Source organism: Primulina tabacum, chromosome 10 (assembly GCF_025594145.1).
Source record: "Primulina tabacum isolate GXHZ01 chromosome 10, ASM2559414v2, whole genome shotgun sequence".
NCBI classification, from domain to species: domain Eukaryota; kingdom Viridiplantae; phylum Streptophyta; class Magnoliopsida; order Lamiales; family Gesneriaceae; genus Primulina; species Primulina tabacum.
The window spans coordinates 7,011,472-7,036,361 of NC_134559.1; the positions used below are offsets into that span (position 1 = coordinate 7,011,472).

Below are 24,890 nucleotides of genomic sequence, written 5' to 3' on the forward strand. Positions count from 1 at the left end.
GCGGCCGTTAATGTGAGTATTTTTGGGTGAATTGTAGTGTTTATGTGTTTCAGAAGCCTGTTATCATTTTCGTTCGGTTATGTGCAAGAATGTTGAATAAATATAGGTTTGCGTTAAAAAGCAACCTTAGTTTCGTCTTCTTTGCTTTCGTTTGGGAAATAATGTTCAGTTTATCTGTTTTATTTTGACAAAATATTACTAGTTATTTGTCATACGAAATTGGTTGTAGTTTCGAAAGGATTATTTATGTTATAACTCTTGTGCAAAGGCATGAGTGGAGCTATTTCACTAATTGTAAATTCTTTCAATTCGTCTATTCAATAGTTGGATTTGAAGACAACACCACAATGCGAGTGCGGGAATGGGTATATGATTTTACGTGAAGCTGGTCAATACTCAACCCGGCCGGGCCAATCTTACTTCATATGTCCTGCCGGTTTGAAACATCGGAACCGATTCATTTGGTACGATGAGTATAATGTTGAAAAAGTTTGTGGGAACAATGAACCATCATCTAAATATGAAAAGGGTTCAAAATCATCACCCACTCCCACTTTTCCTTCAACATTTCGTAGGCAAACACAAGCATACAATGTAGCTTGTTGTTCACAATCTTCTACTCTGAATAATGCCGATACAATTGACACGAAACAACAAGTTACGACGGAGTCGGTTATGGCATCGACCACATCCGGGATACCAAATAATGCAGTGGAACACACACCTTTATCCGTTGAACAAGTTTGTTGTTGTTTTGGATGCTTCTGCCTATTACTGTGTTTAATCATGTTTTTCATGCTAATTATTATTATGTCGAAGTAATTAATAGTAAGTTAGTGTTAATTGTTATGTAATATGTGTGTGCGAAATGGACAAGACCGTGATCTTAGATATCGTAAATGTGAGTTAGTTCTTGTTGTCGATGTTTTGTTATGGAATCTAAAATTATTCGGTTTCGTAATTTTTAGGCTGCTTTCATTGAAATAGTGTTTATCCTATATTTCATTTTAGTTTATATTATGATGTTCAATCTAATTTACAAACCACGATCATCATTCCATTCGGTTACTTACCTTCACCGACCGATGTAAATTGAGCACTAACCCCATCGACAGCATGCGTTGAAGCAAAGGTAAGATGATCGTAAGGAATCCTATTTTTTAATTTTCATATTTGTACATTTTTTCGAAATTTAACATATACTCATTTCACCAACTTTTTGTAGAGTATTTCCCGTAGGCAAGAGGACAATTAATAGGCAGGGATGACGGTGCAAGAATGTTCATGAGTTGTGCTTCTTTATTGCTATGCATTGTTGTAACAAGTGATGTAATCTGAAACATCAATCCTACTGCAGCCGAAGGTAAGTATTGAGATAAGCTTTGGATGCACTTGTGAAAAAAAATTCCTTATTTTCTCTCAACTTACGGCTGTCTGATTTTATAATTCACATATACACACTTGTAATGAATGTGTATGTGTAGTGGTTGACCTATGCTGCCTAAAACTTCCAATCACATAAATTCGCAATCTGAGATGATATGCAATTAGTTGTGGTAGATTGGTGTGTAATAAATACTTGTTGTTGTCTATTTAAGGCCGTGTGGTACCATTACTTGCTGCATCTGAAATGAACACTGCTCTCCTATTTGTAGGCCAACAAATGTGTCACTTTCCCTACCCACTCTGATGTTTCTGTTACGAGCAAGTACAAAGTACCAGTGGTATCCCTATTATCAGATGAAGAAATCGAAGGTGCTGATCATCCTCTACAAGCATCACCTACCCAGAAACGTGTTTCTATGTCTCCTACTATGTCGTTGAAGAAAACAGCTGCCCGCACAACGCGTTTTGACCCTGTGGCCGACTCCTACTACAAAGAAATAATGAAGCAACTCAATACCAAGAAACGTGGCTGTAATGCAGAGAGTACGTCGAGGAAGAAGCGTGTCGCAAATGATAAATCGGTGCCGGTTGTTATTATCGAAACATCGGAGGAGTCAAGTGGCTGAACATGTTACTTAGTTCCGTAAGTTAGCCGGTCCTGCAACCACCTTTTTGTGTATTTTGGGGTGTATTATAGTTGTATATGTGTAGCCCATGGTTAGGTTTGCAAGACTCGTTTGCTTTTGGGGTGTATCACAATGGGTTGTTTAATGATCTTATGATATTTTCTGATGTAGCACACTGAATCAATTTATATATATATATATATATTCTTTACAATATTTTAAACCAATGATATTGCTATGATACTTTGTTAGTGGTAGAATTTCGGAGTTTTTTAGTTATAAACTCTTTTAGTTATGGAAAAAAATTCTATGTAAGCATGCATATATTTAAAAAAAAACTTTATTGTTAAAATTTTCATTTTTTATTCTCATGTCATTTTCTAAAAAATGTTTATTTAAATATTGATGACATTTATTGCGAGGTATACAGATTACGTAATTAGTATTTATTGTGAGGTGTAAGATTACATAATAATTAGTAAATATGATATTGAAATTTATGAATTATTTAATTTTTCCTCGCTTTTGTTTTAGTAATCTATATCAAGGATTTGAAAATTTGAATTTTATATGCGTCAAATGAATAATACTGTTCGCACTTGGCATGAATTTTTATTAAAGAAAATATGGAATTGATGAATGTATAAAAAAAAAGAGTTGATTAAAAATAATTTTCTAAAATGTATATTATATCATAAAATTAACAAGTAAAATTAAGGACAAATTTTGTCAATCTTTAATGTTACAATCAAAGCAAAGTGTATTTAACCATTTATGAAGTGTAAATATCACAAGTGTATTGGATATATATACGAGTTTCGATATGATGAACACTCTTCATAGACATATATGTGAGCACCAGTGGACGAATTTCACATAGATACACATTATGTCTGCTCACCATATCAAACCTATTTATATGCACATCTGTAGTTTATTTAAAGTTGGTTTTATATGATTAGTTTACACTTTACAATGAGAGAAAATATAAGCAGTAAGTTCTGTGGATAAAAAATGAGTATTTGTTATTACATTCTTTCAGTCGGATATATTAATGTGTGTATGTGTGAAGATTATTTTGACTCATTTGTGATAAAAGGGCTTAGATGGCACAAGGATGTGATGTACTCATCCAACGGTTGAGACTAAGGCTGCGTTTGGTTCAAGTGATAGGATTACTGAATGATTAGCACGTAAATGATAAGAAAAATGATTATTTACAGGTTTGTATGTTGTGCTCAACAAAGTGTTCTGTTTGGTTTGATTTTGAAGGGTGTGATAAACTAATGAATTAAGTTTTCAGTACCCAAAATACCCTTTCACATATTTTTTACATGATTAAATTAATACCCACTTTTTTGTCCTTCCCTCACACTTACATCGACCACGTTCATCCAGAAAATATCTTCCAAGACAACCCTAGGCCACATCACCGTAAAGAGGTCCGCATAGATCTAAGAATTCTTGCCCAAAATGTGTGGATCGTGATGCGTTCCAGGTGAATCACATCTCCGAAGGGTGCACATATCTCTTCCGCACGTTCATACTCCGTGTAAATCGAGAGAAAATTGTGGTCCGATAAATTATCTTGGTGAAGGAAATTCGATCTCCAACCTTTTCAGCGGCCGTTAATGTGAGTATTTTTGGGTGAATTGTAGTGTTTATGTGTTTCAGAAGCCTGTTATCATTTTCGTTCGGTTATGTGCAAGAATGTTGAATAAATATAGGTTTGCGTTAAAAAGCAACCTTAGTTTCGTCTTCTTTGCTTTCGTTTGGGAAATAATGTTCAGTTTATCTGTTTTATTTTGACAAAATATTACTAGTTATTTGTCATACGAAATTGGTTGTAGTTTCGAAAGGATTATTTATGTTATAACTCTTGTGCAAAGGCATGAGTGGAGCTATTTCACTAATTGTAAATTCTTTCAATTCGTCTATTCAATAGTTGGATTTGAAGACAACACCACAATGCGAGTGCGGGAATGGGAATATGATTTTACGTGAAGCTGGTCAATACTCAACCCGGCCGGGCCAATCTTACTTCATATGTCCTGCCGGTTTGAAACATCGGAACCGATTCATTTGGTACGATGAGTATAATGTTGAAAAAGTTTGTGGGAACAATGAACCATCATCTAAATATGAAAAGGGTTCAAAATCATCACCCACTCCCACTTTTCCTTCAACATTTCGTAGGCAAACACAAGCATACAATGTAGCTTGTTGTTCACAATCTTCTACTCTGAATAATGCCGATACAATTGACACGAAACAACAAGTTACGACGGAGTCGGTTATGGCATCGACCACATCCGGGATACCAAATAATGCAGTGGAACACACACCTTTATCCGTTGAACAAGTTTGTTGTTGTTTTGGATGCTTCTGCCTATTACTGTGTTTAATCATGTTTTTCATGCTAATTATTATTATGTCGAAGTAATTAATAGTAAGTTAGTGTTAATTGTTATGTAATATGTGTGTGCGAAATGGACAAGACCGTGATCTTAGATATCGTAAATGTGAGTTAGTTCTTGTTGTCGATGTTTTGTTATGGAATCTAAAATTATTCGGTTTCGTAATTTTTAGGCTGCTTTCATTGAAATAGTGTTTATCCTATATTTCATTTTAGTTTATATTATGATGTTCAATCTAATTTACAAACCACGATCATCATTCCATTCGGTTACTTACCTTCACCGACCGATGTAAATTGAGCACTAACCCCATCGACAGCATGCGTTGAAGCAAAGGTAAGATGATCGTAAGGAATCCTATTTTTTAATTTTCATATTTGTACATTTTTTCGAAATTTAACATATACTCATTTCACCAACTTTTTGTAGAGTATTTCCCGTAGGCAAGAGGACAATTAATAGGCAGGGATGACGGTGCAAGAATGTTCATGAGTTGTGCTTCTTTATTGCTATGCATTGTTGTAACAAGTGATGTAATCTGAAACATCAATCCTACTGCAGCCGAAGGTAAGTATTGAGATAAGCTTTGGATGCACTTGTGAAAAAAAATTCCTTATTTTCTCTCAACTTACGGCTGTCTGATTTTATAATTCACATATACACACTTGTAATGAATGTGTATGTGTAGTGGTTGACCTATGCTGCCTAAAACTTCCAATCACATAAATTCGCAATCTGAGATGATATGCAATTAGTTGTGGTAGATTGGTGTGTAATAAATACTTGTTGTTGTCTATTTAAGGCCGTGTGGTACCATTACTTGCTGCATCTGAAATGAACACTGCTCTCCTATTTGTAGGCCAACAAATGTGTCACTTTCCCTACCCACTCTGATGTTTCTGTTACGAGCAAGTACAAAGTACCAGTGGTATCCCTATTATCAGATGAAGAAATCGAAGGTGCTGATCATCCTCTACAAGCATCACCTACCCAGAAACGTGTTTCTATGTCTCCTACTATGTCGTTGAAGAAAACAGCTGCCCGCACAACGCGTTTTGACCCTGTGGCCGACTCCTACTACAAAGAAATAATGAAGCAACTCAATACCAAGAAACGTGGCTGTAATGCAGAGAGTACGTCGAGGAAGAAGCGTGTCGCAAATGATAAATCGGTGCCGGTTGTTATTATCGAAACATCGGAGGAGTCAAGTGGCTGAACATGTTACTTAGTTCCGTAAGTTAGCCGGTCCTGCAACCACCTTTTTGTGTATTTTGGGGTGTATTATAGTTGTATATGTGTAGCCCATGGTTAGGTTTGCAAGACTCGTTTGCTTTTGGGGTGTATCACAATGGGTTGTTTAATGATCTTATGATATTTTCTGATGTAGCACACTGAATGAAGTTGCATCAATTTTTGTTCACTTATGCTGTTTAGATGTTTTTCCCTGTTAACAACCACGTAAAATGGTAGTAAAAAAAACAATCCTACACCACAAAAAAAAAAAATCTTGATTTGTTCACTTGCATCATAGTTCTTGATGTGTTCTGTCCGCATACATGGCAAAAAATTTCGAACTTATACACCACAACTTCGAACTTATACACCACAACTTGCTTGTCACACTAAGTTTGGTTGATACAATCCTACAAAAGCAATTGGTGGAGAGGAAAAATCTTATGCTTGTTGGCTTGAAAAAAAAGAAACTGTAATGTTTTGGTAGGGTGACAATATGTCAGACAGGGAAGGAGACGAGATTGGCTGTCAAATTTTGTGTCTAAATTTTTCCAAGACTCGGGCCGACATGTTCACAAATAATTGCAAATCTTAGTTGGCTTACGAATGCAAGTAAAATAAACCTGGATGTATTTTCTCGGATTCATGTACTATGTCTCGTTGTCCAACGTCTTTAAACCAACAACTCAAAATACATATATGTGGCCAATTGTGAAATTTTGAAGCCTTTAACAATGCATTCCTTGTCTAGGATACAAAATAAACCCAATATTTTTGTTTACAAGAAGCGACACATAGTAGTTTGGTTTAATTACTAAGAGCTGGCAAATTAAAATAATTTTACATTGAAAAAAAAACATAAAGAACTTAAAATTCCTTTCAATAAGTAGAGTCACACAGGTCCGGTGACCAAACCCCATCCATTCAGCAGCAACTTTCATGAATCATGGAGCTGTTCGATGGGGAATATCGTCCGATTCAGTAACAGCCTTGCCGATGCATCGTGCTGCTATTGCGGGCAAACGTTCGATCTAATTACATGAAACAAATCAATCATATTTGCGGCATTAAAAATACGCAACAATAGCAGGAAACTATTTTTTCCAATATTGGAAATATAGCATTGGTTTTGTATGATCTATTTGTATTACTTCTTCTTTAAACCGCACATTTATCCAACATAAATAATCGGCGTACCTTCATAACCTAAGTCAACAAATTATTTTCCTTAACACATTTGATATCATACCATGACAATTTTTTTAGTAGATGTTACAGAGCAATTGATGCAAGAAGTGATCGGATTCGCTACCACATTTCTGCTTGAACAGCGTCGGGGATAGATCCTGCAAGCCAAAACAACCCATATTCCGTCAGTATCAAAATGGAGAAGAAAAAATCACAATGCCATAACTAGTGGATCTCACCAAAACGAAGAACGAGCCATGTCCTCCAATGTCACCTGTTCAGGTGTATGACATGAAGTTTTGAAACTTGCATATACGAGATGGTTGCGGGCGACATAATGATCAACCGAAGATTTTTAAACTTAATTTTTCAATCTTCATGTCCAAATTTAAACTACATTAATTGTTAGTACACAACAACATTTGTGTCAACAAACTTCGTACAAAGTTGTAGACGCACACAATGTCATCAACTCCCAAAAAAGGAATGCGTGGAAACAAAACATTAACCCAAAAGAGCCGCAACTAAAGGCAGTCCTTCAACCACATTTTAGCAAACGTCGCGCTAAGCTCAATCTTCCAGCATCACCCAGACGCAGAAACAGTGATAACTTTGCAGGGTTGTCCACCAATCACTCAATAACAGTAACTTTCTCGTCTTCGCTCAACTCTGTAATTGTTTCCAAGACCTTCAACACATTGTCTTGTGCATTGCGCATCTTCTTATCTTCTACATCTTTCTCTTTCGCCAATTGTTTGATGAGGTCCGTCATTGTATTTTTCGTGATGATGGCGAAATTATTTATGGCTTCCACTATCGCATCATCATCATCATCCACCTGCTTCCTTTTTTTACCCTTCGACTTTGCATGTGATGTTGGTCGCGACGATGGTGTTACAGACACGGACATTGACTCAGCACCTCCCTCATCAACAGAAAACAATTCATCGAGACTCATACCTACATTGTTGGGTAGTTCAGGTGTCATTGTAAGGACCTCTTGGACTGCTGCTGCAAAATGTTCAGCTTTGTCACCGATAGCCGATCATTACCGAATATTTCACACCAATCATGGTAATACATCCACCTTTTGTGTCTCATTGATCGTGCATTGTTATCTGCCTACAAATATTTAAACAAATAAATTATGTGCACATTTTTCTGTGAAGAACATAATTGGAAAACTTGTCGAACCCAAAAAATACCTTAATCAGTGATTCTCATATGTCGTTCGAAGCTTCAATGTTCTTCTCTGTGTCGTTCCATCCGACACCACTCTTGGTTAATATTGTCACCAATGATCCATACAATTTCTTCCATACATGCACCTTCGAGTTAATATGTCGGTTGCCACGTAAGTTTGTGTTAGGGAATGCAACTTTCATACGATTCTCAAGAAAAGATAAATAGCCGGGCCGAAAACCATTGCCGCTCTTCCAACCTTCTGTGGTAGCCTCTTTCAGTGCTTGTATCAAACACTCTTCTTCACGTTCAGTCCAAGTACGTCTAGTCTTATCAGTTTTTTCGCTTTGCCGACAATACTTTCAGAAGTTGCTCCAATTTCCATAATTACGATGTTACCACTGCCGTCCTCGAAATCCTGCACATGGTACAGACCACCAGTGAAGCAGGTAAAAAGAAACACAATGAATGACAATCAGATTTCGGCAGTGAGAAGAAAATTACATATGACGCTTTAAAAATTCGAAACAAAATAACATAAAATGCAATCATGTTTTGAACATAAAAGCAATGAACGTCAAATGCGAAAAATACATCTCGTTAAAAGCTCGAACAACATAAGTACACTAATCCGAACGTTTTAGTTAAAATTGTTCCACATCGACATTGCGAGGTTCTCCCGCCACGTATCCCACTCATCCGATGATTCGAAGATGTTGATGAAATCATCTTGTGTGTCATTGGGCGGACTCAGTACATCGTCATTCAATTCCTCAATTGGATCATCGGGCATTTCAGACCTGATGAAGTTATGCAACAACATGCATGCCATTATTATTCTGTTTTGTGTCTTCAATGGATAGAACGACGGACTTCGAAGTATGGCCCATCTTTTTTCAGCAAACCGAAGGCTCTTTCTATTACATTACGGGCTTGCGCGTGTCTCCAGTTAAATAACTCCTTGTAATTCTGTGGGCCATTTGCACGGTTTCCCCAAGCATCCCTATGATATCTTACTCGCCTGTACGGAGTCAAGCATCCCTCGACATTGGCATATCCATTGTCACAAAGGTAATAACAACCTGGAAATAATAAATTAGTTATTACGTGTTTAACAATATGTAGTTGCGAAATTTAGGAATAAATAAATCACAATGGTTCCAACAAATCTACAAACACATGAAAACCAAACGTATCATTTAATAATGAAGAACCATAGTTACAAAAACCTCTTGGAATTCTCATTGTATCGTCACGAGTCAATGCATCTCTAAGAACTCTAGCATCTGCTGCATATCCCTCCCACCCCGTAAGTGCATATATGAACTTCATGTCTCGGTCGCAAGCACCAAGAACATTTACTGCAATAGTACCTTTTCTTGTTCTATATCGTGCCTTCTCCATGGCCGGTACATGTACACTTATATACGTTCCGTCCAAAGAACCAAGACATCCCTGAACAAGTTATGAATAATACGTTCATATTGTTTAGGTAAGTATCACCATTTATATACATGCTTACTGTTTACTTCGTACACGTACTTAACACGGGATTGAGCTCACCTTGAACCATTTCCAGGAATCGTTGCTGCAAGCATCATCGACAGGGGCTGGTTTCACCAGTAATATAGGATGTAACATGAGAATTGATCGGAGTACTTGGTGGAAATGGGTGCTGATTGTATGGCCACTACGTATGTAGTCATGACCAACTAGTCGGGTTTTCTTGTGATGCGCCAATATAGATAGAAACATTGTGACTTTCTCTTCAATACGAACGTAAGTAGAGTCAACTAGTCCTCCAACATTAGTTAACAAGTAACACAATCGTGCAAATGCATTCCTATTCATTCGCAAGTTCACCACACATTGAACATCTCCTATTTCAATGATACGGTGCAAATGGTTCAGTTGCAAATTTATTCTGTCTGACATGTTGTAGCTCACTGTTGTTGTCCGCGTATGGCGTACTCGTTTCGCACGTAACTTCATTCGTTGACGTCTCAGTAGTAACATTAACAAAAAGGAGCGACACATGATTTGGTGAAGCATCACAACAAGTAGAATGCGTCTACTCATAATGGTCATCGATTCAAGGTACTTCAAAAGAAATTACAATTTCAAATGTGTTTATAAATGCATATACAAAAGCACAATAGAATTTCATATAGTGTAAACGAAACCAATACAATATGGTCGACAACATAATTATCTTCTTGCTTTTTTTGCTGCCCAAAGAATTAGGAAAATATTACGCAATAAAATTTAATGCAGTAAAAACATAAGTTACTTCTTCAATGTCACCGAAATCACTGACCGTAAAGACTCGAGTCTTACACGCACATCTACGACACTGTCCGAAGTAACTAATTAGAAAATTATTAGTCAGTTCATGTTGCCGAATTTCTAAAAAAGTACTTACTTTATCGACTTCAAAATGAAGCCGAAGAGAAATAAAAAAAAAGGACAAATACTAGGGTTTCGTCAAAAGGGAAAAAAAACAGAAATCAGAATACGACTTGAAGTGAACTACGTGAACCAAAAGTAGTTAAAACAAGATTTTTGGCAGAGAAGCTAAACATAAAGCAAGCTCATTTACCGACACATCGAGTTTGTCTTCAGATTGGTGCAAAATTTTGCGAAGTACAACCAAAAATTTAACCTCAAAAAATTTAAACTCCACAACAGTTGATGCAAATTGAAGTCTGAATGAAAGAAATGTAAACATTACAGTTAACCTGATAACCGAAGATTTGAACGGGGAAAGAAAAAATCGCCGACAGACTCCTTCTTCCTTCGTACGTTGTGGCTCAGTTGGGGGGAGACTTTTTGGTTGGGCTTCTGGGATTGATGAAAGGGTATTGTAGGGAAAATACACGTTAGATACAAAGCAGGACTAATAATAATGGGCTATTGGAAGGGTTTATTTTAACTAGGCTACTACACTTTAGTCCATTGGACATGGGATTGGGTGGGGTTAATTAAAAATGAACCAAGCAGTTGATAGTGCTGGACAAAATTACACAAACCTATTTAATCAAGCCTACCAAACACAACGTAAGTCTTGAAAGTTAATGGATTAAATGAGAATAGAATGGTTAAAGGGGTTGGTTAACTCACTTAACAGGAAAAAGCTCTTTCTTCGTCTTCTTCCTGAAATTCTCTCTGTACACATAGCAAAGAAAACACTCTGATCCTTCTACTCTCCTGGGAATAATTCTTGAGCCAAGAATTGCTGTGATTCAGGGAGACCGAGCACTATACAAGCTTGGCACTCGAATATAGTTTGTATTGGGAACTCGGTTGTAGTGTGGCTTTGTGAGATCAGTAGAGAATTGTAATCGTATCAAACTTGTTCATTATAGTGAATTCTTTTGGGGTGTTCCCAGAACCTTGGATGTATGATTGATCTCAATCCGAACCAAGTAAATGCGTGTCGTTCTTCTTGCTCTAATTTCTTTCTTTGATCGTGCTTGCGGTTTATATTTTTCATTCTCAACAAACTGGTATCAGAGCCAGGTTCTTGCCCTACTCTTGGATCTTGACTGAAACAGGAAGCCGCCGTATTGACTGCTCGATCAAAGCTTTGTGTTGATTTCTTGTGGATAGTCTACTGGCCAGGGGCAAATCTTCAATATGTCAACATCAAGATTCGAGGTGGAGAAATTCGATGACAAGAACGACTTTAATTTGTGGAGGGAGAAAATGATTGCACACCTGGGAAACTTAGGGCTAGATGAGGCCCTAAACGGTGAATCAAAAATGCCCGACACAATACAAAACAAAGCCGAGATTCTCAAGAAAGCAAGAAATACGATCGTTCTGAGTCTGAGCGATCAAATTCTCAGAAAAGTTGTAAAAGAAAAGTCTGCTTCTGAGATGTGGACCAAATTGGAGCAACTATATATGACGAAAGCACTTCCCAACAGAATTTATCTGAAACAACGGTTCTATGGATTCAAGATGGAGGAGAATAAGTCCATAGATGAAAACATCGATGAGTTCACCAAGTTACTCTCCGATCTTGAAAACATAGAAGTAATGATTGATGAAGAAGATCAGGCTATTTTCTTGTTAAACTCCTTGCCGAAGCAGTACGATCAATTGAGAGATACTTTGAAGTATGGTAGAGATACTCTCACTCTTGAAGAAGTCACAGGTGCTGCTTACTCGAAGGAGCTGGATCTCAGGGCTGCAGGAAAACAATTCAAATCATTTGGTGAAGGCTTAAATGTAAGAGGCAGATCAGTTGAAAGAAGAAACTATGGGAATAAACAAAGACCTCAAACCAGATCGAGATCAAGAACCAAGAGGACTTGCTGGACCTGTAAGAAAGAAGGTCATTTCAGGAGAAATTGCCCTCAAAGGAAAGCCAATCAAATGACTGATCTAAGTCCAGGAACCGAAAGAAGTAAATGTACTCCAAGGATATCAAGATGCTGAGGTTCTAACCATATCAACTGATGATCCTAAAGAACAATGGATCATGGATTCAGGGTGCACCTACCACATGTCTCCAAGAAGAGAATGATTCTTTGACTTCGAGGAACTAGATTCTGGTCAAGTGATAATGGGAAACAATCAATCATGCAAAGTTCATGGTGTTGGCTCAATGAAACTTAAAATGTGGGATGGATCAATGAAAGTAATCACTGAATTTCGATTCATTCTCGACCTAAAGAGGAACCTAATCTCTTTAGGCACACTGGATCAAAAGGGCTTCAGTTACAAGGCTCAAGATGGTGTATTGATAGTTGCGAAAGGATCCCTGGTAATCATGAAAGGAATCCTGAAACTAGGATTGTATGTGTTGCGAGGTAACACCATTACTTCAGAAACAAATGTCATAGCACCTGCCAAGGATTTAACAGCCTTGTGGCACAAGAGACTAGGACATATGAGTCTAAAAGGACTTCATGAATTGAGCCAGCAAGGTTTTCTTAATCCAAGACAGATCAGCAACTTGGAATTTTGTGAGAGCTGCGCATTAGGAAAGGCTCATAGGCTGAAATTTAACACAACAACTCACAACACGAAATCAACTCTTGACTACATACACTCTGATCTATGGGGCTCATCTAAGGTACCACCCTCACTCTCTGATTCTCAGTATTTTATTTTTTTTATTGATGATTATTCTAGAAAGGTTTGGATTTATTTTCTGAAAACAAAGGCTGAAGCGTTTAATAAATTTGTTGAATGGAAAACCTTGATTGAAAATCAAACAGGGAGTAAAATAAAGAGATTAAGAACAGATATTGGACTAGAATTCTGTAATCAGCAATTTGATATCTTGTGTGAAAAATCTGGAATTGTTAGACGTCGAACATGCACATACACGCCACAACAAAATGGTGTGGCAGAACGCATGAATAGAACAATCATGGACAAAGTAAGATGCATGCTAAACGAGAGTGGTTTACCAATCAAATCCTGGGCAGAAGCTGCCTCAACAGCTTGCTATCTAATTAATAGGTCCCCATCCTCTGCAATTGAGTTCCTAGTTCCTGAATTGAAATGGTCTACAATAAAGCCTGAATATGATCACATTAGAACCTTTGGCTGTGTGGTATATGTTCATGTTAACCAAGGTAAACTCAATCCAAGAGGTAAAAAAGGAATTTTCCTTGGATATCCTAGTGGAGTTAAAGGTTACAAGGTATGGATATTGGATGAACATAAATGTGTGATTAGCAGAGATGTAATTTTCAATGAAAATGAGTTTTATAAAACTAATATGAGTATTCCAGAAAATGCCAGCTCTAAACAAGCTGAGCAAGATTTTCGAAACCAGGTGAACTCTCAAAATTTGGATGGGAACTCTCAAGCAGAACTTGAAGGTAGCCAAGATTCTGGTGGAAGTATTGATGCACAGCCTAAAAACATCCATGACATATTTCAGACTCAAGCTCAACCAGATTCTCACATCAATGATCAAGAAGCTCAGGGTGATGAGGAAGCTCAGAGTGATGGTGATAATACTCAAGGACTAGATGGCTATGTTCTGTCAAGAGACCGAATTAGAAGACAGATAAGAGTGTCACCAAGGTTTGCAAATGCAGATTTCATTGCATGTGCTTTGAATGTGGCAGATTTACTTGAACTTAAGGAACCAACTAGCTATAATGAAGCAAAAACAAGCAAGGACTGGCCTAAGTGGAAGAAAGCCATGAATGAAAAGATTGAGTCACTGGATAAAAATCGCACCTAGACCCTTGTTGATAGACCAATAGGAAAGATGGTCATTGGTTGTAAATGGGTATTCAAAAGAAAACTAGGAATTCAGGGGATAGAAGCAGCTAGATTTAAGGCCAGATTAGTGGCAAAAGGATTATCCCAAGTCGAAGGCGTGGACTATCATGAAATTTTCTCTCCTGTAGTTAAACACATCTCAATCAAAATCTTACTGTCAATCACTGCCACGTTTGACATGGAATTAGAGCAATTGGATGTCAAGACCGCCTTCTTGCATGGCAAATTAGAACATGAGATCTTAATGACACAACCCGAGGGCTTTGTACAACAAGCTGAGGCTGGAAAAGTCTGCCTGTTACAAAAATCACTCTATGGACTCAAGCAATCTCCGCGGCAATGGTATAGGCGGTTCGATGATTTTATACAGAGCCAAGGTTTCAAAAGATCAAAATATGATAGCTGTGTTTACTACTCCAGATTACAGGATAAGTCATACATATACCTACTAATCTATGTAGATGACATGCTTATTGCCTGTAAGGACTTGAAGAAAATACAGAGGTTAAAGGACCTACTCAATTCTGAATTCGAGATGAAGGATCTTGGGCCTAGCTAAGCGCATTTTAGGTATGGATATTATCAGGAATAGACCTCTAAGAACCTTGTACTTATCTCAAGAAGGATATATCAGCAAGTTATTAGATATCTTCGGTATGAAAGACGCTAAGAGTGTTAACACTCCTATTGGTGCACACTTCAAGCTAAAGGTTGTAATGCCTGAAGTAATATCACGAGTTGTTGATTTAGTAATATGAGATTACTAAATAATTAATGATTTTTAAAGAATAAAATATGACATATTTTGGTCATATAAAATCCAAATGATTTGAAATTTGGATATAACGTAGAAAACTCAAAGATATAGAAGTTTCATGTTTTGAGTTTTGGAAATTTTTATCGTTTGACTGGTCCAAATGGATATACCGATGTTAAATATTATATATTATATTATATTATATTAATAATATAATATAATATAATATTTTAAAAATAAAATAAAATAAAATGAGGATAAATTTGAAAAACTTGTTCGAGAACGAATGAATTTCATTCTTTTGACAGTGAGTTTACGGAGAGGTGAGAGAGAAATAAGAAATAAGAGTTTTCTGATTTTCTTTTCGATCGTGCGACTTATCGGTTTATCCAATCGACGAGCTGACTTCAGTTCTGGGATCGTTGACATGAGGTCTTCGATTTGAGGTATAAATTTTATAGTTTTGGTGATATTTGAAATTCGTCGATTTCTGGAATAAATCCGATAAATTGTTAAATTATACTGAAATTGAAGATTGCTGAATAGTGTATGATCTTGACGAAGTAGAAAAGATTATTGTGTTGTTGTTTTGAACTATTCCTAAATTATTATAATTAGGGATTTTTAATCGTTGAATTGAAATTGGTGAGTTGTTTGTCAGCTGTTATTAATTTTGATTATATATTCGGAGTCTACGAAGTATAGGATACACGTTGATATAAAGTTTTCGCAATTTGACGGATGTTGTAAAATAGCCTATTATTTGATGTTAAATTAATTAGGGTGTATTTGATGGTAGTATTGTGAATTAAATACACCAAAATATTAAATTATTGAGCGATAATAATTTATGATCGAGTTTTATATTTTGTTGAATTAATTGTTGTTGGGCTATTTGATGTTATATATTGAGGCTGTTATGATTGTGTTGATACGGTGACAATGATCTGATAATTATTGTTGAATTATTTAGATACATCACAAGCCTCAGGATCAAAAAAATAGCCAGATTGTATATATATTCGATTATCAGGTACGTGTTGACGTACGAGCATATGTTGTTATTGTTTAGTATTGATGAATACTATTGCGTTGAACGATGATAAATCACCGGAATTGGGTGATTTGGTATTATATTTGTTGTTGTTTATTATTGTTGATATTGTTGACTATCGTTGTTGGGAGACGTCTCGTTGATGTTGTTCGTTCAACGATATTGCTGTCGCCGGAGTTGGGATGCGACGTATCGTTGATGTTATTCGTTCGACGATATTGCTGTCGCCGGTGTTGGGGTGCGACGTATCGTCGATGTTGTTGTTCGTTCGACGATATTGCTGTCGCCGGAGTTGGGGTGCGACGTATCGTCGATGTTATTGTTGCAGTGTGATGTTGTTGAGGTTGTTGATGGTTGATTGTCCAGAAACGGCAAAGGGGGTATTTCTGTTATCATTTCAGTTATATCTTATGTTGTTGTTAATATAACTGTTATGTATTGCGATGATGATTGTTGTATATGCTCACCCTTTGAGGGCTGTTTCTGTTGGGCAGGTTACAGGACTATGCGTGAGACAGGATAGTGGTGAAGGACTAAGTGTGCCTAGTCAAACAGTCTTGTAGTTGATAGTAGATAGAGACAGTATAGCTTATTGTCTTATTTGAGTTGTATGTGTGTGTTTATTATACTGTTTCTGCTACACTGACGTAGATAGTGTGTTGATTGCACTATTTTGTCGTATATGCATTATATTATTACGTCGTCGAAAAGAAAAAAAATTTATGCATATGACGTCACATGTTGCATGATTATGTGGCGAGGTTTGGGGCGCCACATTTGGTGGTATCAGAGCATATGTTAGATGTCTGGGATGGTTAGGAGTTGGGTTTGTGATGAGGGAGTCTGATGACGATATTATCTGCGTGTGTCTATGCATTTGACTTGTTTTTGATGAGTTCTTGGTATGATTGATTGTTCTTTAGTTGCGTGTGCTTTCGTGCGAAAGGTGTGATGATGATTACTGGATTGTAATTGTTAAATGTTATGATTAACAATTTGATTTCCAGTAATGGCAGCTAGAGAACAGGTACATCCACACGAGGAAACAGAAGAGGTTGACAGTGGGTTTGGACAGATGAATCCATTGCCACCTCCTCCTATGGGACAGACACCTGCAGATCAGCCTTTATTGTCTGGTGAGTTGACTTTGGCACAGTTCAGCAGTTATCTTCCGCCGAGATTTGATAGTTCTGAGACTGGTGAGCGAGCTGAGGAGTGGATTGAGAGGATAGAACAGATATTTGTGACCGCTCCGTGTGCTAGGTCTGGTTGGTTATGATTGGCTACATTTCAGATTTCGAGGAATGCATTATTATGGTGGCAAACGACTGAGGCCGGATTGAGAGCACATGGTCGTACTGTTGATTGGGATGTGTTCTGATCTCGTTTTCTTGATAAATATTTTTCTATAGCAGCCAGACAAAAGAAAGAGAAAGAATTTGAGGATTTGAGACAGGGTAGTATGTCTGTTGCTGAGTATGAGACTCGATATTCTGCATTGTTGAAATATGTGCCACATATTGCTACGAATGTTCATGCTAAAATAAGGCATTTCTTGAAAGGGTTGAAGTTAGAATTATTTGATCGCGTGCAATCAAACAACCCGCTATCATTTGAGGATGCAGTGACGAGAGCTGAGATGGCTGAGTTAGTTATGCAGGAGTATGGGGCTCAGGGACGATTATCAGAGCCGACTAGAGAGTCATTGCGACCTCAGGGACAGTCTTTTAAATATCAGAAGGGTTCATCTTCTTCTTCAGCATCATCTGGGAAGCGTCGATTTGATTCACGACGTGTTGAGAATCATGGGGGCAGTTCTCAGTCTGTTCAGGGGCAGAGAGGAGAGTCCAGAGCAGTGAGATGTTATCGTTGTGGGGGACCTCATCTGATCAGAGAGTGTACACAGACCGAGATCACCTGTTTTGAGTGTGGCGGTGTTGGTCATCTGGCGAGACAGTGTCCTAGTCGTGAGGGACAGCGAGAGCCTAGGAGTGCTAGAGGTAGATCCTCAGAGAGAGAAGGACGACAGCCTCAGCAGTTTACACCACGACCTTCTGGAGGACAGCCACGTATGCAGGGAGCTGGTCCGCCTCAGGCACAGGTGTATGCTTTGACACGAGAGCAGGCAGAGGAGGCACGAGAGGAGATGATAGCGGGTAAGTGTTATTTATGTTCTTATCCTGCTTATATTCTTGTTGATACTGGTGCCTCGCATACTTTTATATCGAAGAGCTTTGTGGTTGAGCATCATATGCGCTCGTCTCCATTGTCTATGCCTCTTTCTGTTTCGACACCTTCTGGAGTTGATATATCAGTTGTATCTATGATATCAGATGGTATTATTTCTTATGAGGGCTATGAGCTGAGATCTGATATGATTATTCTAGAGATGACTGATTTTGATTGTATTGTGGGAATTAATGTGCTGAGGAGATATTGTGCGACAGTTGATTGTTATCAGCGGGTGGTATATTTTTATACAGATGAGAAAGAGCGTTGGACATTTTATGGGAAGGGTTCTCGTCCCCGTGTTCCGTTGGTATCTGCCATCCGGATGTCTCGGTTATTGGAGCATGGGCATGAGGGTTATCTTATTTATGTTGTAGATGTGACAGAAAAGAAGAAGGAGGTGGGAATAGAGGAGATACCTATAGTTGCTGAGTTTGCCGATATATTTCCTGATGAGATTCCAGGCTTCCCACCAGCCCGTGAGGTGGAGTTTGGGATCGAGTTGATGCCAGATACTTCCCCTATTTCTCGTACTCCTTACAGAATGGCACCAGCAGAGTTGAGAGAGTTGAAAGCCCAGTTGCAGGACTTGCTGGACAAGGGATACATTCGCCCTAGTGTATCGCCTTGGGGTGCACCAATCTTATTTGTGAGAAAGAAAGATGGAACTATGCGGCTTTGTATCGACTATCGACAGCTGAATAAGGTAACGATTAAGAATAAATATCCCCTCCCTCGTATTGATGATTTGTTTGATCAGTTACAGGGAACCTCAGTATATTAGAAGATTGATTTGAGGTCAGGATATCATCAGATACGAGTTAGAGAGGAGGAAATTCAGAAGACAGCATTCAGGACCAGATATGGGCATTACGAGTTTTTAGTTATGCCGTTTGGGTTGACGAATGCTCCAGATGTGTTCATGAGTTTGATGAATAGGGTATTTCAGCCTTATCTCGATCGATTTGTTATTGTGTTTATTGATGATATATTGATATATTCCAGGAGTGAGGCTGAGCATGCAGGGCACTTGCGTTCAGTGTTACAGGTGTTGCGAGATAGACAGTTGTATGCCAAACTCAGTAAGTGTGAGTTTTGGTTGGATCGAGTGGTCTTCTTGGGTCATGTTATATCGAGAGATGGGATTTCTGTTGATCCAACGAAGGTCGAAGCCGTGTTACAGTGGTCTGCACCTACATCTGTACCTGAGATTCGTAGTTTCTTGGGTTTAGCAGGTTATTATCGTCGATTAATCGAGGGATTTTCAAAGATTGCTAGGCCTTTGACACAGTTGACTCAGAAAGGTGTGCGATTTCAGTGGTCTGAAGCATGTGAGAGGAGTTTTCAGGAGTTAAAGCACCGAATGACGATTGCACCAGTGTTATCAATTCCTACAGAAAATGAGAGGTTTGTTGTTTATACTGATGCATCATTACATGGTTTGGGATGTGTTTTGATGCAGGATCGACATGTTGTGGCATATGCCTCGAGACAGCTGAAACCACACGAAACAAGGTACCATGTGCATGACTTGGAGTTGGCAGCCATTATCTTTGCCTTGAAGATATGGCGACACTATTTATATGGTACCTCGTTTACGATTTATACTGATCATAAGAGCTTGAGATTTTTGTTTACCCAGACAGAGTTGAATATGAGACAGAGACGATGGTTAGATTTGCTGAAGGATTATGATTGTGAGATTGAATATCATCCTGGTCGAGCCAATCTTACAGCTGATGCATTGAGCCGTAAAGTGAGTTGTACTGCAGAGGATGTGAGTCGTTTATCAGCTATGATGATGTCTTGTTGTTCCTTGGGATATGATTTTGATATCTCGATGACTCCTATCCAGGTATCTACCTTATTAGCTGAACCTGATATATATGGTTGTATTCGTGATGCACAGATGACAGACGAGAGAGTTCAGAGATGGAGGGAGTTAGTTTCTCAGAAACAAGATACTCGTTTTAGAGTGGCTGATGATGGCAGTTTGAGGATGAATGATAGATGGGTAGTTCCTGATATATCTGAGTTGCGCCAGGGCCTGTTGCGGCGTGCACATTGTAGTCGATATTCTATCCACCCTGGTGGCAAGAAGATGTATAAGGATCTACGCTTTCAGTTTTGGTGGAAGGGAATAAAACGTGATGTGATTGATTTTGTACGTCGATGTCTTAATTGTCAACAGATCAAAGCTGAGAGGAGAAGGCCGGGAGGTGAATTGAGGAGTTTAGAAGTGCCGACTTGGAAATGGGAGCACATATCGATGGATTTTGTAACTCATTTGCCAAGAAGGACTGGAACTATTGATGCTATTTGGATGATTGTTGATCGATTGACGAAAGTTGCACATTTTATACCCTATAGCATGAGTAATACGTACTTGACGATGGCACAGTTGTATATACGAGAGATTGTACGGTTGCATAGGATTCCAGTGTCTATTATTTCTGATAGAGATCCTTGATTTACTTCTCATTTTTGGGAAGGATTGCAGACTGCGATGGGGACAGAGTTGAGATTGAGTACGGCTTATCATCCCCAGACAGATGGTCAGACTGAGCGTACTATTCAAACGCTGGAGGATATGTTGTGTGCTTATGTTATGGATTTTAAATCTGTTTGGCAGTCATCTATTCCATTGGTAGAGTTTGCGTATAACAATAGTTATCAGAGTAGTATTCAGATGGCTCCATTTGAGGCATTCTACGGGAGACGTTGTAGATCTTCGTTATACTGGGATGATGTTGATCGAGCTGCAGTTACCGGTCCTGATATGATTCATGAGATGGAACATAAAGTAAAGTTGATACAGCAACGATTGAAAGCAGCTCAAGATAGACAGGCCACCTATGCCAATAAAAGACGAAGACCTTTAGAGTTTCAGCAGGGCGATCGAGTATTTTTGAAAGTTTCTCCTTTTCGTGGCACAGTGCGATTTGGCATGAAAGGAAAGTTGGCACCGAGGTATGTTGGCCCGTATGAGATATTGCAGCGGATAGGCACTTTGGCTTACCGATTGGCTCTACCTCCATCTTTATCTGGTATTCATGATGTGTTTCATGTATCGATGTTGCGGAAGTATGAGCCGGATCCTTCACATGTGTTGGATATTTCTGAGGTTCAGTTAGATCCTGACGTGTCTTATGTTGAGAGACCAGTTTGTATTTTAGATCGATCTGAACGGAAGCTTCGTAGTAAGCTTATACCGATGGTGAAGGTTCAGTGGGAACATAGAGGTGTCGAAGAGGCCATTTGGGAGACAGAGCGGCATATGAGGGAGCTCTACCCCTACTTATTCTGATGGTATGACGTATCTTTTATTTATGCATGTTATTACTGTTGTTGATTAATTTCGGGGTCGAATTCATTTAAGGGGGGTAGAAATGTAATGTCTGAAGTAATATCACGAGTTGTTGATTTAGTAATATGAGATTACTAAATAATTAATGATTTTTAAAGAATTAAATATGACATATTTCGGTCATATGAAGTCCAAATAATTTGAAATTTGGATATAACGTAGAAAACTCAAAGATATAGAAGTTTCATGTTTTGAGTTTTGGAAATTTTTATCGTTTGACTGGTCCAAATGGATATACCGATGTTAAATATTATATATTATATTATATTTATTATATTAATATAATATTTTAAAAATAAAATAAAATAAAATGAGGATAAATTTGAAAAACTTGTTCGAGAATGAATGAATTTCATTCTTTTGACAGTGAGTTTACGGAGAAGTGAGAGAGAAATAAGAAATAAGAGTTTTCTGATTTTCTTTTCGATCGTGCGACTTATCGGTTTATCCAATCGACGAACTGACTTCAGTTCTGGGATCGTTGACATGAGGTCTTCGATTTGAGGTATAAATTTTTATAGTTTTGGTTATATTTGAAATTCGTCGATTTCTGGAATAAATCCGATAAATTGTTAAATCATACTGAAATTGAAGATTGTTGAATAGTGTATGATCTTAACGAAGTAGAGAAGATTATTGTGTTGTTGTTTTGAACTATTCCTAAATTATTATAATTAGAGATTTTTAATCGTTGAATTGAAATTGGTGAGTTGTTTGCCAGCTGTTATTAATTCTGGTTATATATTCGGAGTCTACGAAGTATATGCTACACGTTGATATAAAGTTTTCGCAATTTGACGGATGTTGTAAAATAGCCTATTATTTGATGTTAAATTAATTAGGGTGTATTTGATGGTAGTATTGTGAATTAAATACACCAGAATATTAAATTATTGAGCGATAATAATTTATAATCGAGTTTTATATTTTGTTGAATTAATTGTTGTTGGGCTATTTGATGTTATATATTGAGGCTGTTATGATTGTGTTGATACGGTGACAATGATCTGATAATTATTGTTGAATTATTTAGATACATCACAAGCCTCAGGATCAAAAAAATAGCCAGATTGTATATATATTCGATTATCAGGTACGTGTTGACGTACGAGCATATGTTGTTATTGTTTAGTATTGATGAATACTATTGCGTTGAACGATGATAAATCACCGGAATTGGGTGATTTGGTATTATATTTGTTGTTGTTTATTATTGTTGATATTGTTGACTATCGTTGTTGGGAGACGTCTCGTTGATGTTGTTCGTTCAACGATATTGCTGTCGCCGGAGTTGGGGTGCGACGTATCGTTGATGTTATTCGTTCGACGATATTGCTGTCGCCGGTGTTGGGGTGCGACGTATCGTCGATGTTGTTGTTCGTTCGACGATATTGCTGTCGTCGGAGTTGGGGTGTGACGTATCGTCGATGTTATTGTTGCAGTGTGATGTTGTTGAGGTTGTTGATGGTTGATTGTCCAGAAACGGCAAAGGGGTATTTCTGTTATCATTTCAGTTATATCTTATGTTGTTGTTAATATAACTGTTATGTATTGCGATGATGATTGTTGTATATGTTCATCCTTTGAGGGCTGTTTCTGTTGGGCAGGTTACATGACTATGCGTGAGATAGGATAGTGGTGAAGGACTAAGTGTGCCTAGTCAAACAGTCTTGTAGTTGATAGTAGATAGAGACAGTATAGCTTATTGTCTTATTTGAGTTGTATGTGTGTATTTATTATACTGTTTCTGCTACACTGACGTAGATAGTGTGGTGATTGCACTATTTTGTCGTATATGCATTATATTATTACGTCGTCGAAAAGAAAAGAATTTATGCATATGATGTCACATGTTGCATGATTACGTGGCGAGGTTTGGGGCGCCACAAAGCTGTCAAGGAAGAAGACACTGAATTAGAGTGTGCTCACATGAAGGATGTACCATACTCAAATGCTGTAGGAAGCATTATGTTCTCCATGGTATCAACCAGACCAGATATCGCATATGGATTGGGTTTGATCAGCAGGTTTATGAGCAAGCCAAGTAAGGAACATTGGCAGGCAGTGAAGTGGTTGCTAAGATATTTGAAAGAGACGAAGAAGTTGAAATTGGTCTATTCCAGAGCTCAACAATCAACTTGTGAAGTCATAGGATATTGTGATTCTGATTATGCTGCTAACCGTGATAAAAGAAGGTCCCTGTCCGGGTATGTTTTTACGGTTGGAGGAAATGTTGTAAGCTGGAAATCAAGTTTACAGCATGTGATAGCCTTGTCAACAACCGAAGCAGAATATATTTCTCTTACGGAAGCTGTGAAGGAAGCCTTGTGGATTAAAGGCTTTGTTAATGAGTTAGGATATGAACAGAACTCGGCTACGGTTTTCTGTGATTCACAAAGTGCGATCCATCTTTCTAAGAATACGGTATTTCATGAAAGAACGAAGCACATCGATGTGAGACTACACTTTGTGAGGGAAATCATATCAAGGGAACTAGTAAGTATCAAGAAGATCAACACAAAGATTAACCCTGCGGATATGTTAACAAAAGTCATTGCAGTCAACAAGCTCAAGGATGCACTGGACTTGCTTAACATGAGGGAATAACTGTTAGGACTTGCATCTGGGAACACTTTCTCGAGAATCACTGAAATGAGCAAATAGGTGGAGAATTGTGAAGATTATTTTGACTCATTTGTGATCAAAGGGCTTAGATGGCACAAGGATGTGATGTACTCATCCAACGGTTGAGACTAAGTCTTGAAAGTCAATGGATTAAATGAGAATAGAATGATTAAAGGGGTTGGTTAACTCACTTAACAGGAAAAAGCTCTTTCTTCGTCTTCTTCCCGAAATTCTCTCTGTACACATAGCAAAGAAAACACTCTGATCCTTCTACTCTCCTGGGAATATTTCTTGAGCCAAGAATTGCTGTGATTCAGGGAGACCGAGCACTATACAAGCTTGGCACTCGAATATAGTTTGTATTGGGAACTCGGTTGTAGTGTGGCTTTGTGAGATCAGTAGAGAATTGTAATCGTATCAAACTTGTTCATTATAGTGAATTCTTTTGGTGTGTTCCCAGAACCTTGGATGTATGATTGATCTCAATCCGAACCAAGTAAATGCGTGTCGTTCTTCTTGCTCTAATTTCTTTCTTTGATCGTGCTTGCGGTTTATATTTTTCATTCTCAACAGT

At 37.9% G+C, this 24,890-nt stretch overlaps 1 protein-coding gene across 1 annotated transcript; it reads right to left on the minus strand.

The window, feature by feature from the left end:
- Nucleotides 1-8,629: 8,629 nt before the first annotated feature.
- On the minus strand, nt 8,630-10,157 carry LOC142505809 (uncharacterized). The gene is made up of 3 exons (XM_075618916.1): nt 9,596-10,157; nt 9,262-9,487; nt 8,630-9,114 (listed from the first exon to the last, which is right to left on the minus strand). Exons 1-3 carry the CDS (start codon nt 10,118-10,120, stop codon nt 8,885-8,887), a joined length of 981 nt encoding a protein of 326 aa, XP_075475031.1. The 5' UTR covers nt 10,121-10,157; the 3' UTR covers nt 8,630-8,884.
- Between the last annotated feature and the right edge of the window lie 14,733 nt (nt 10,158-24,890).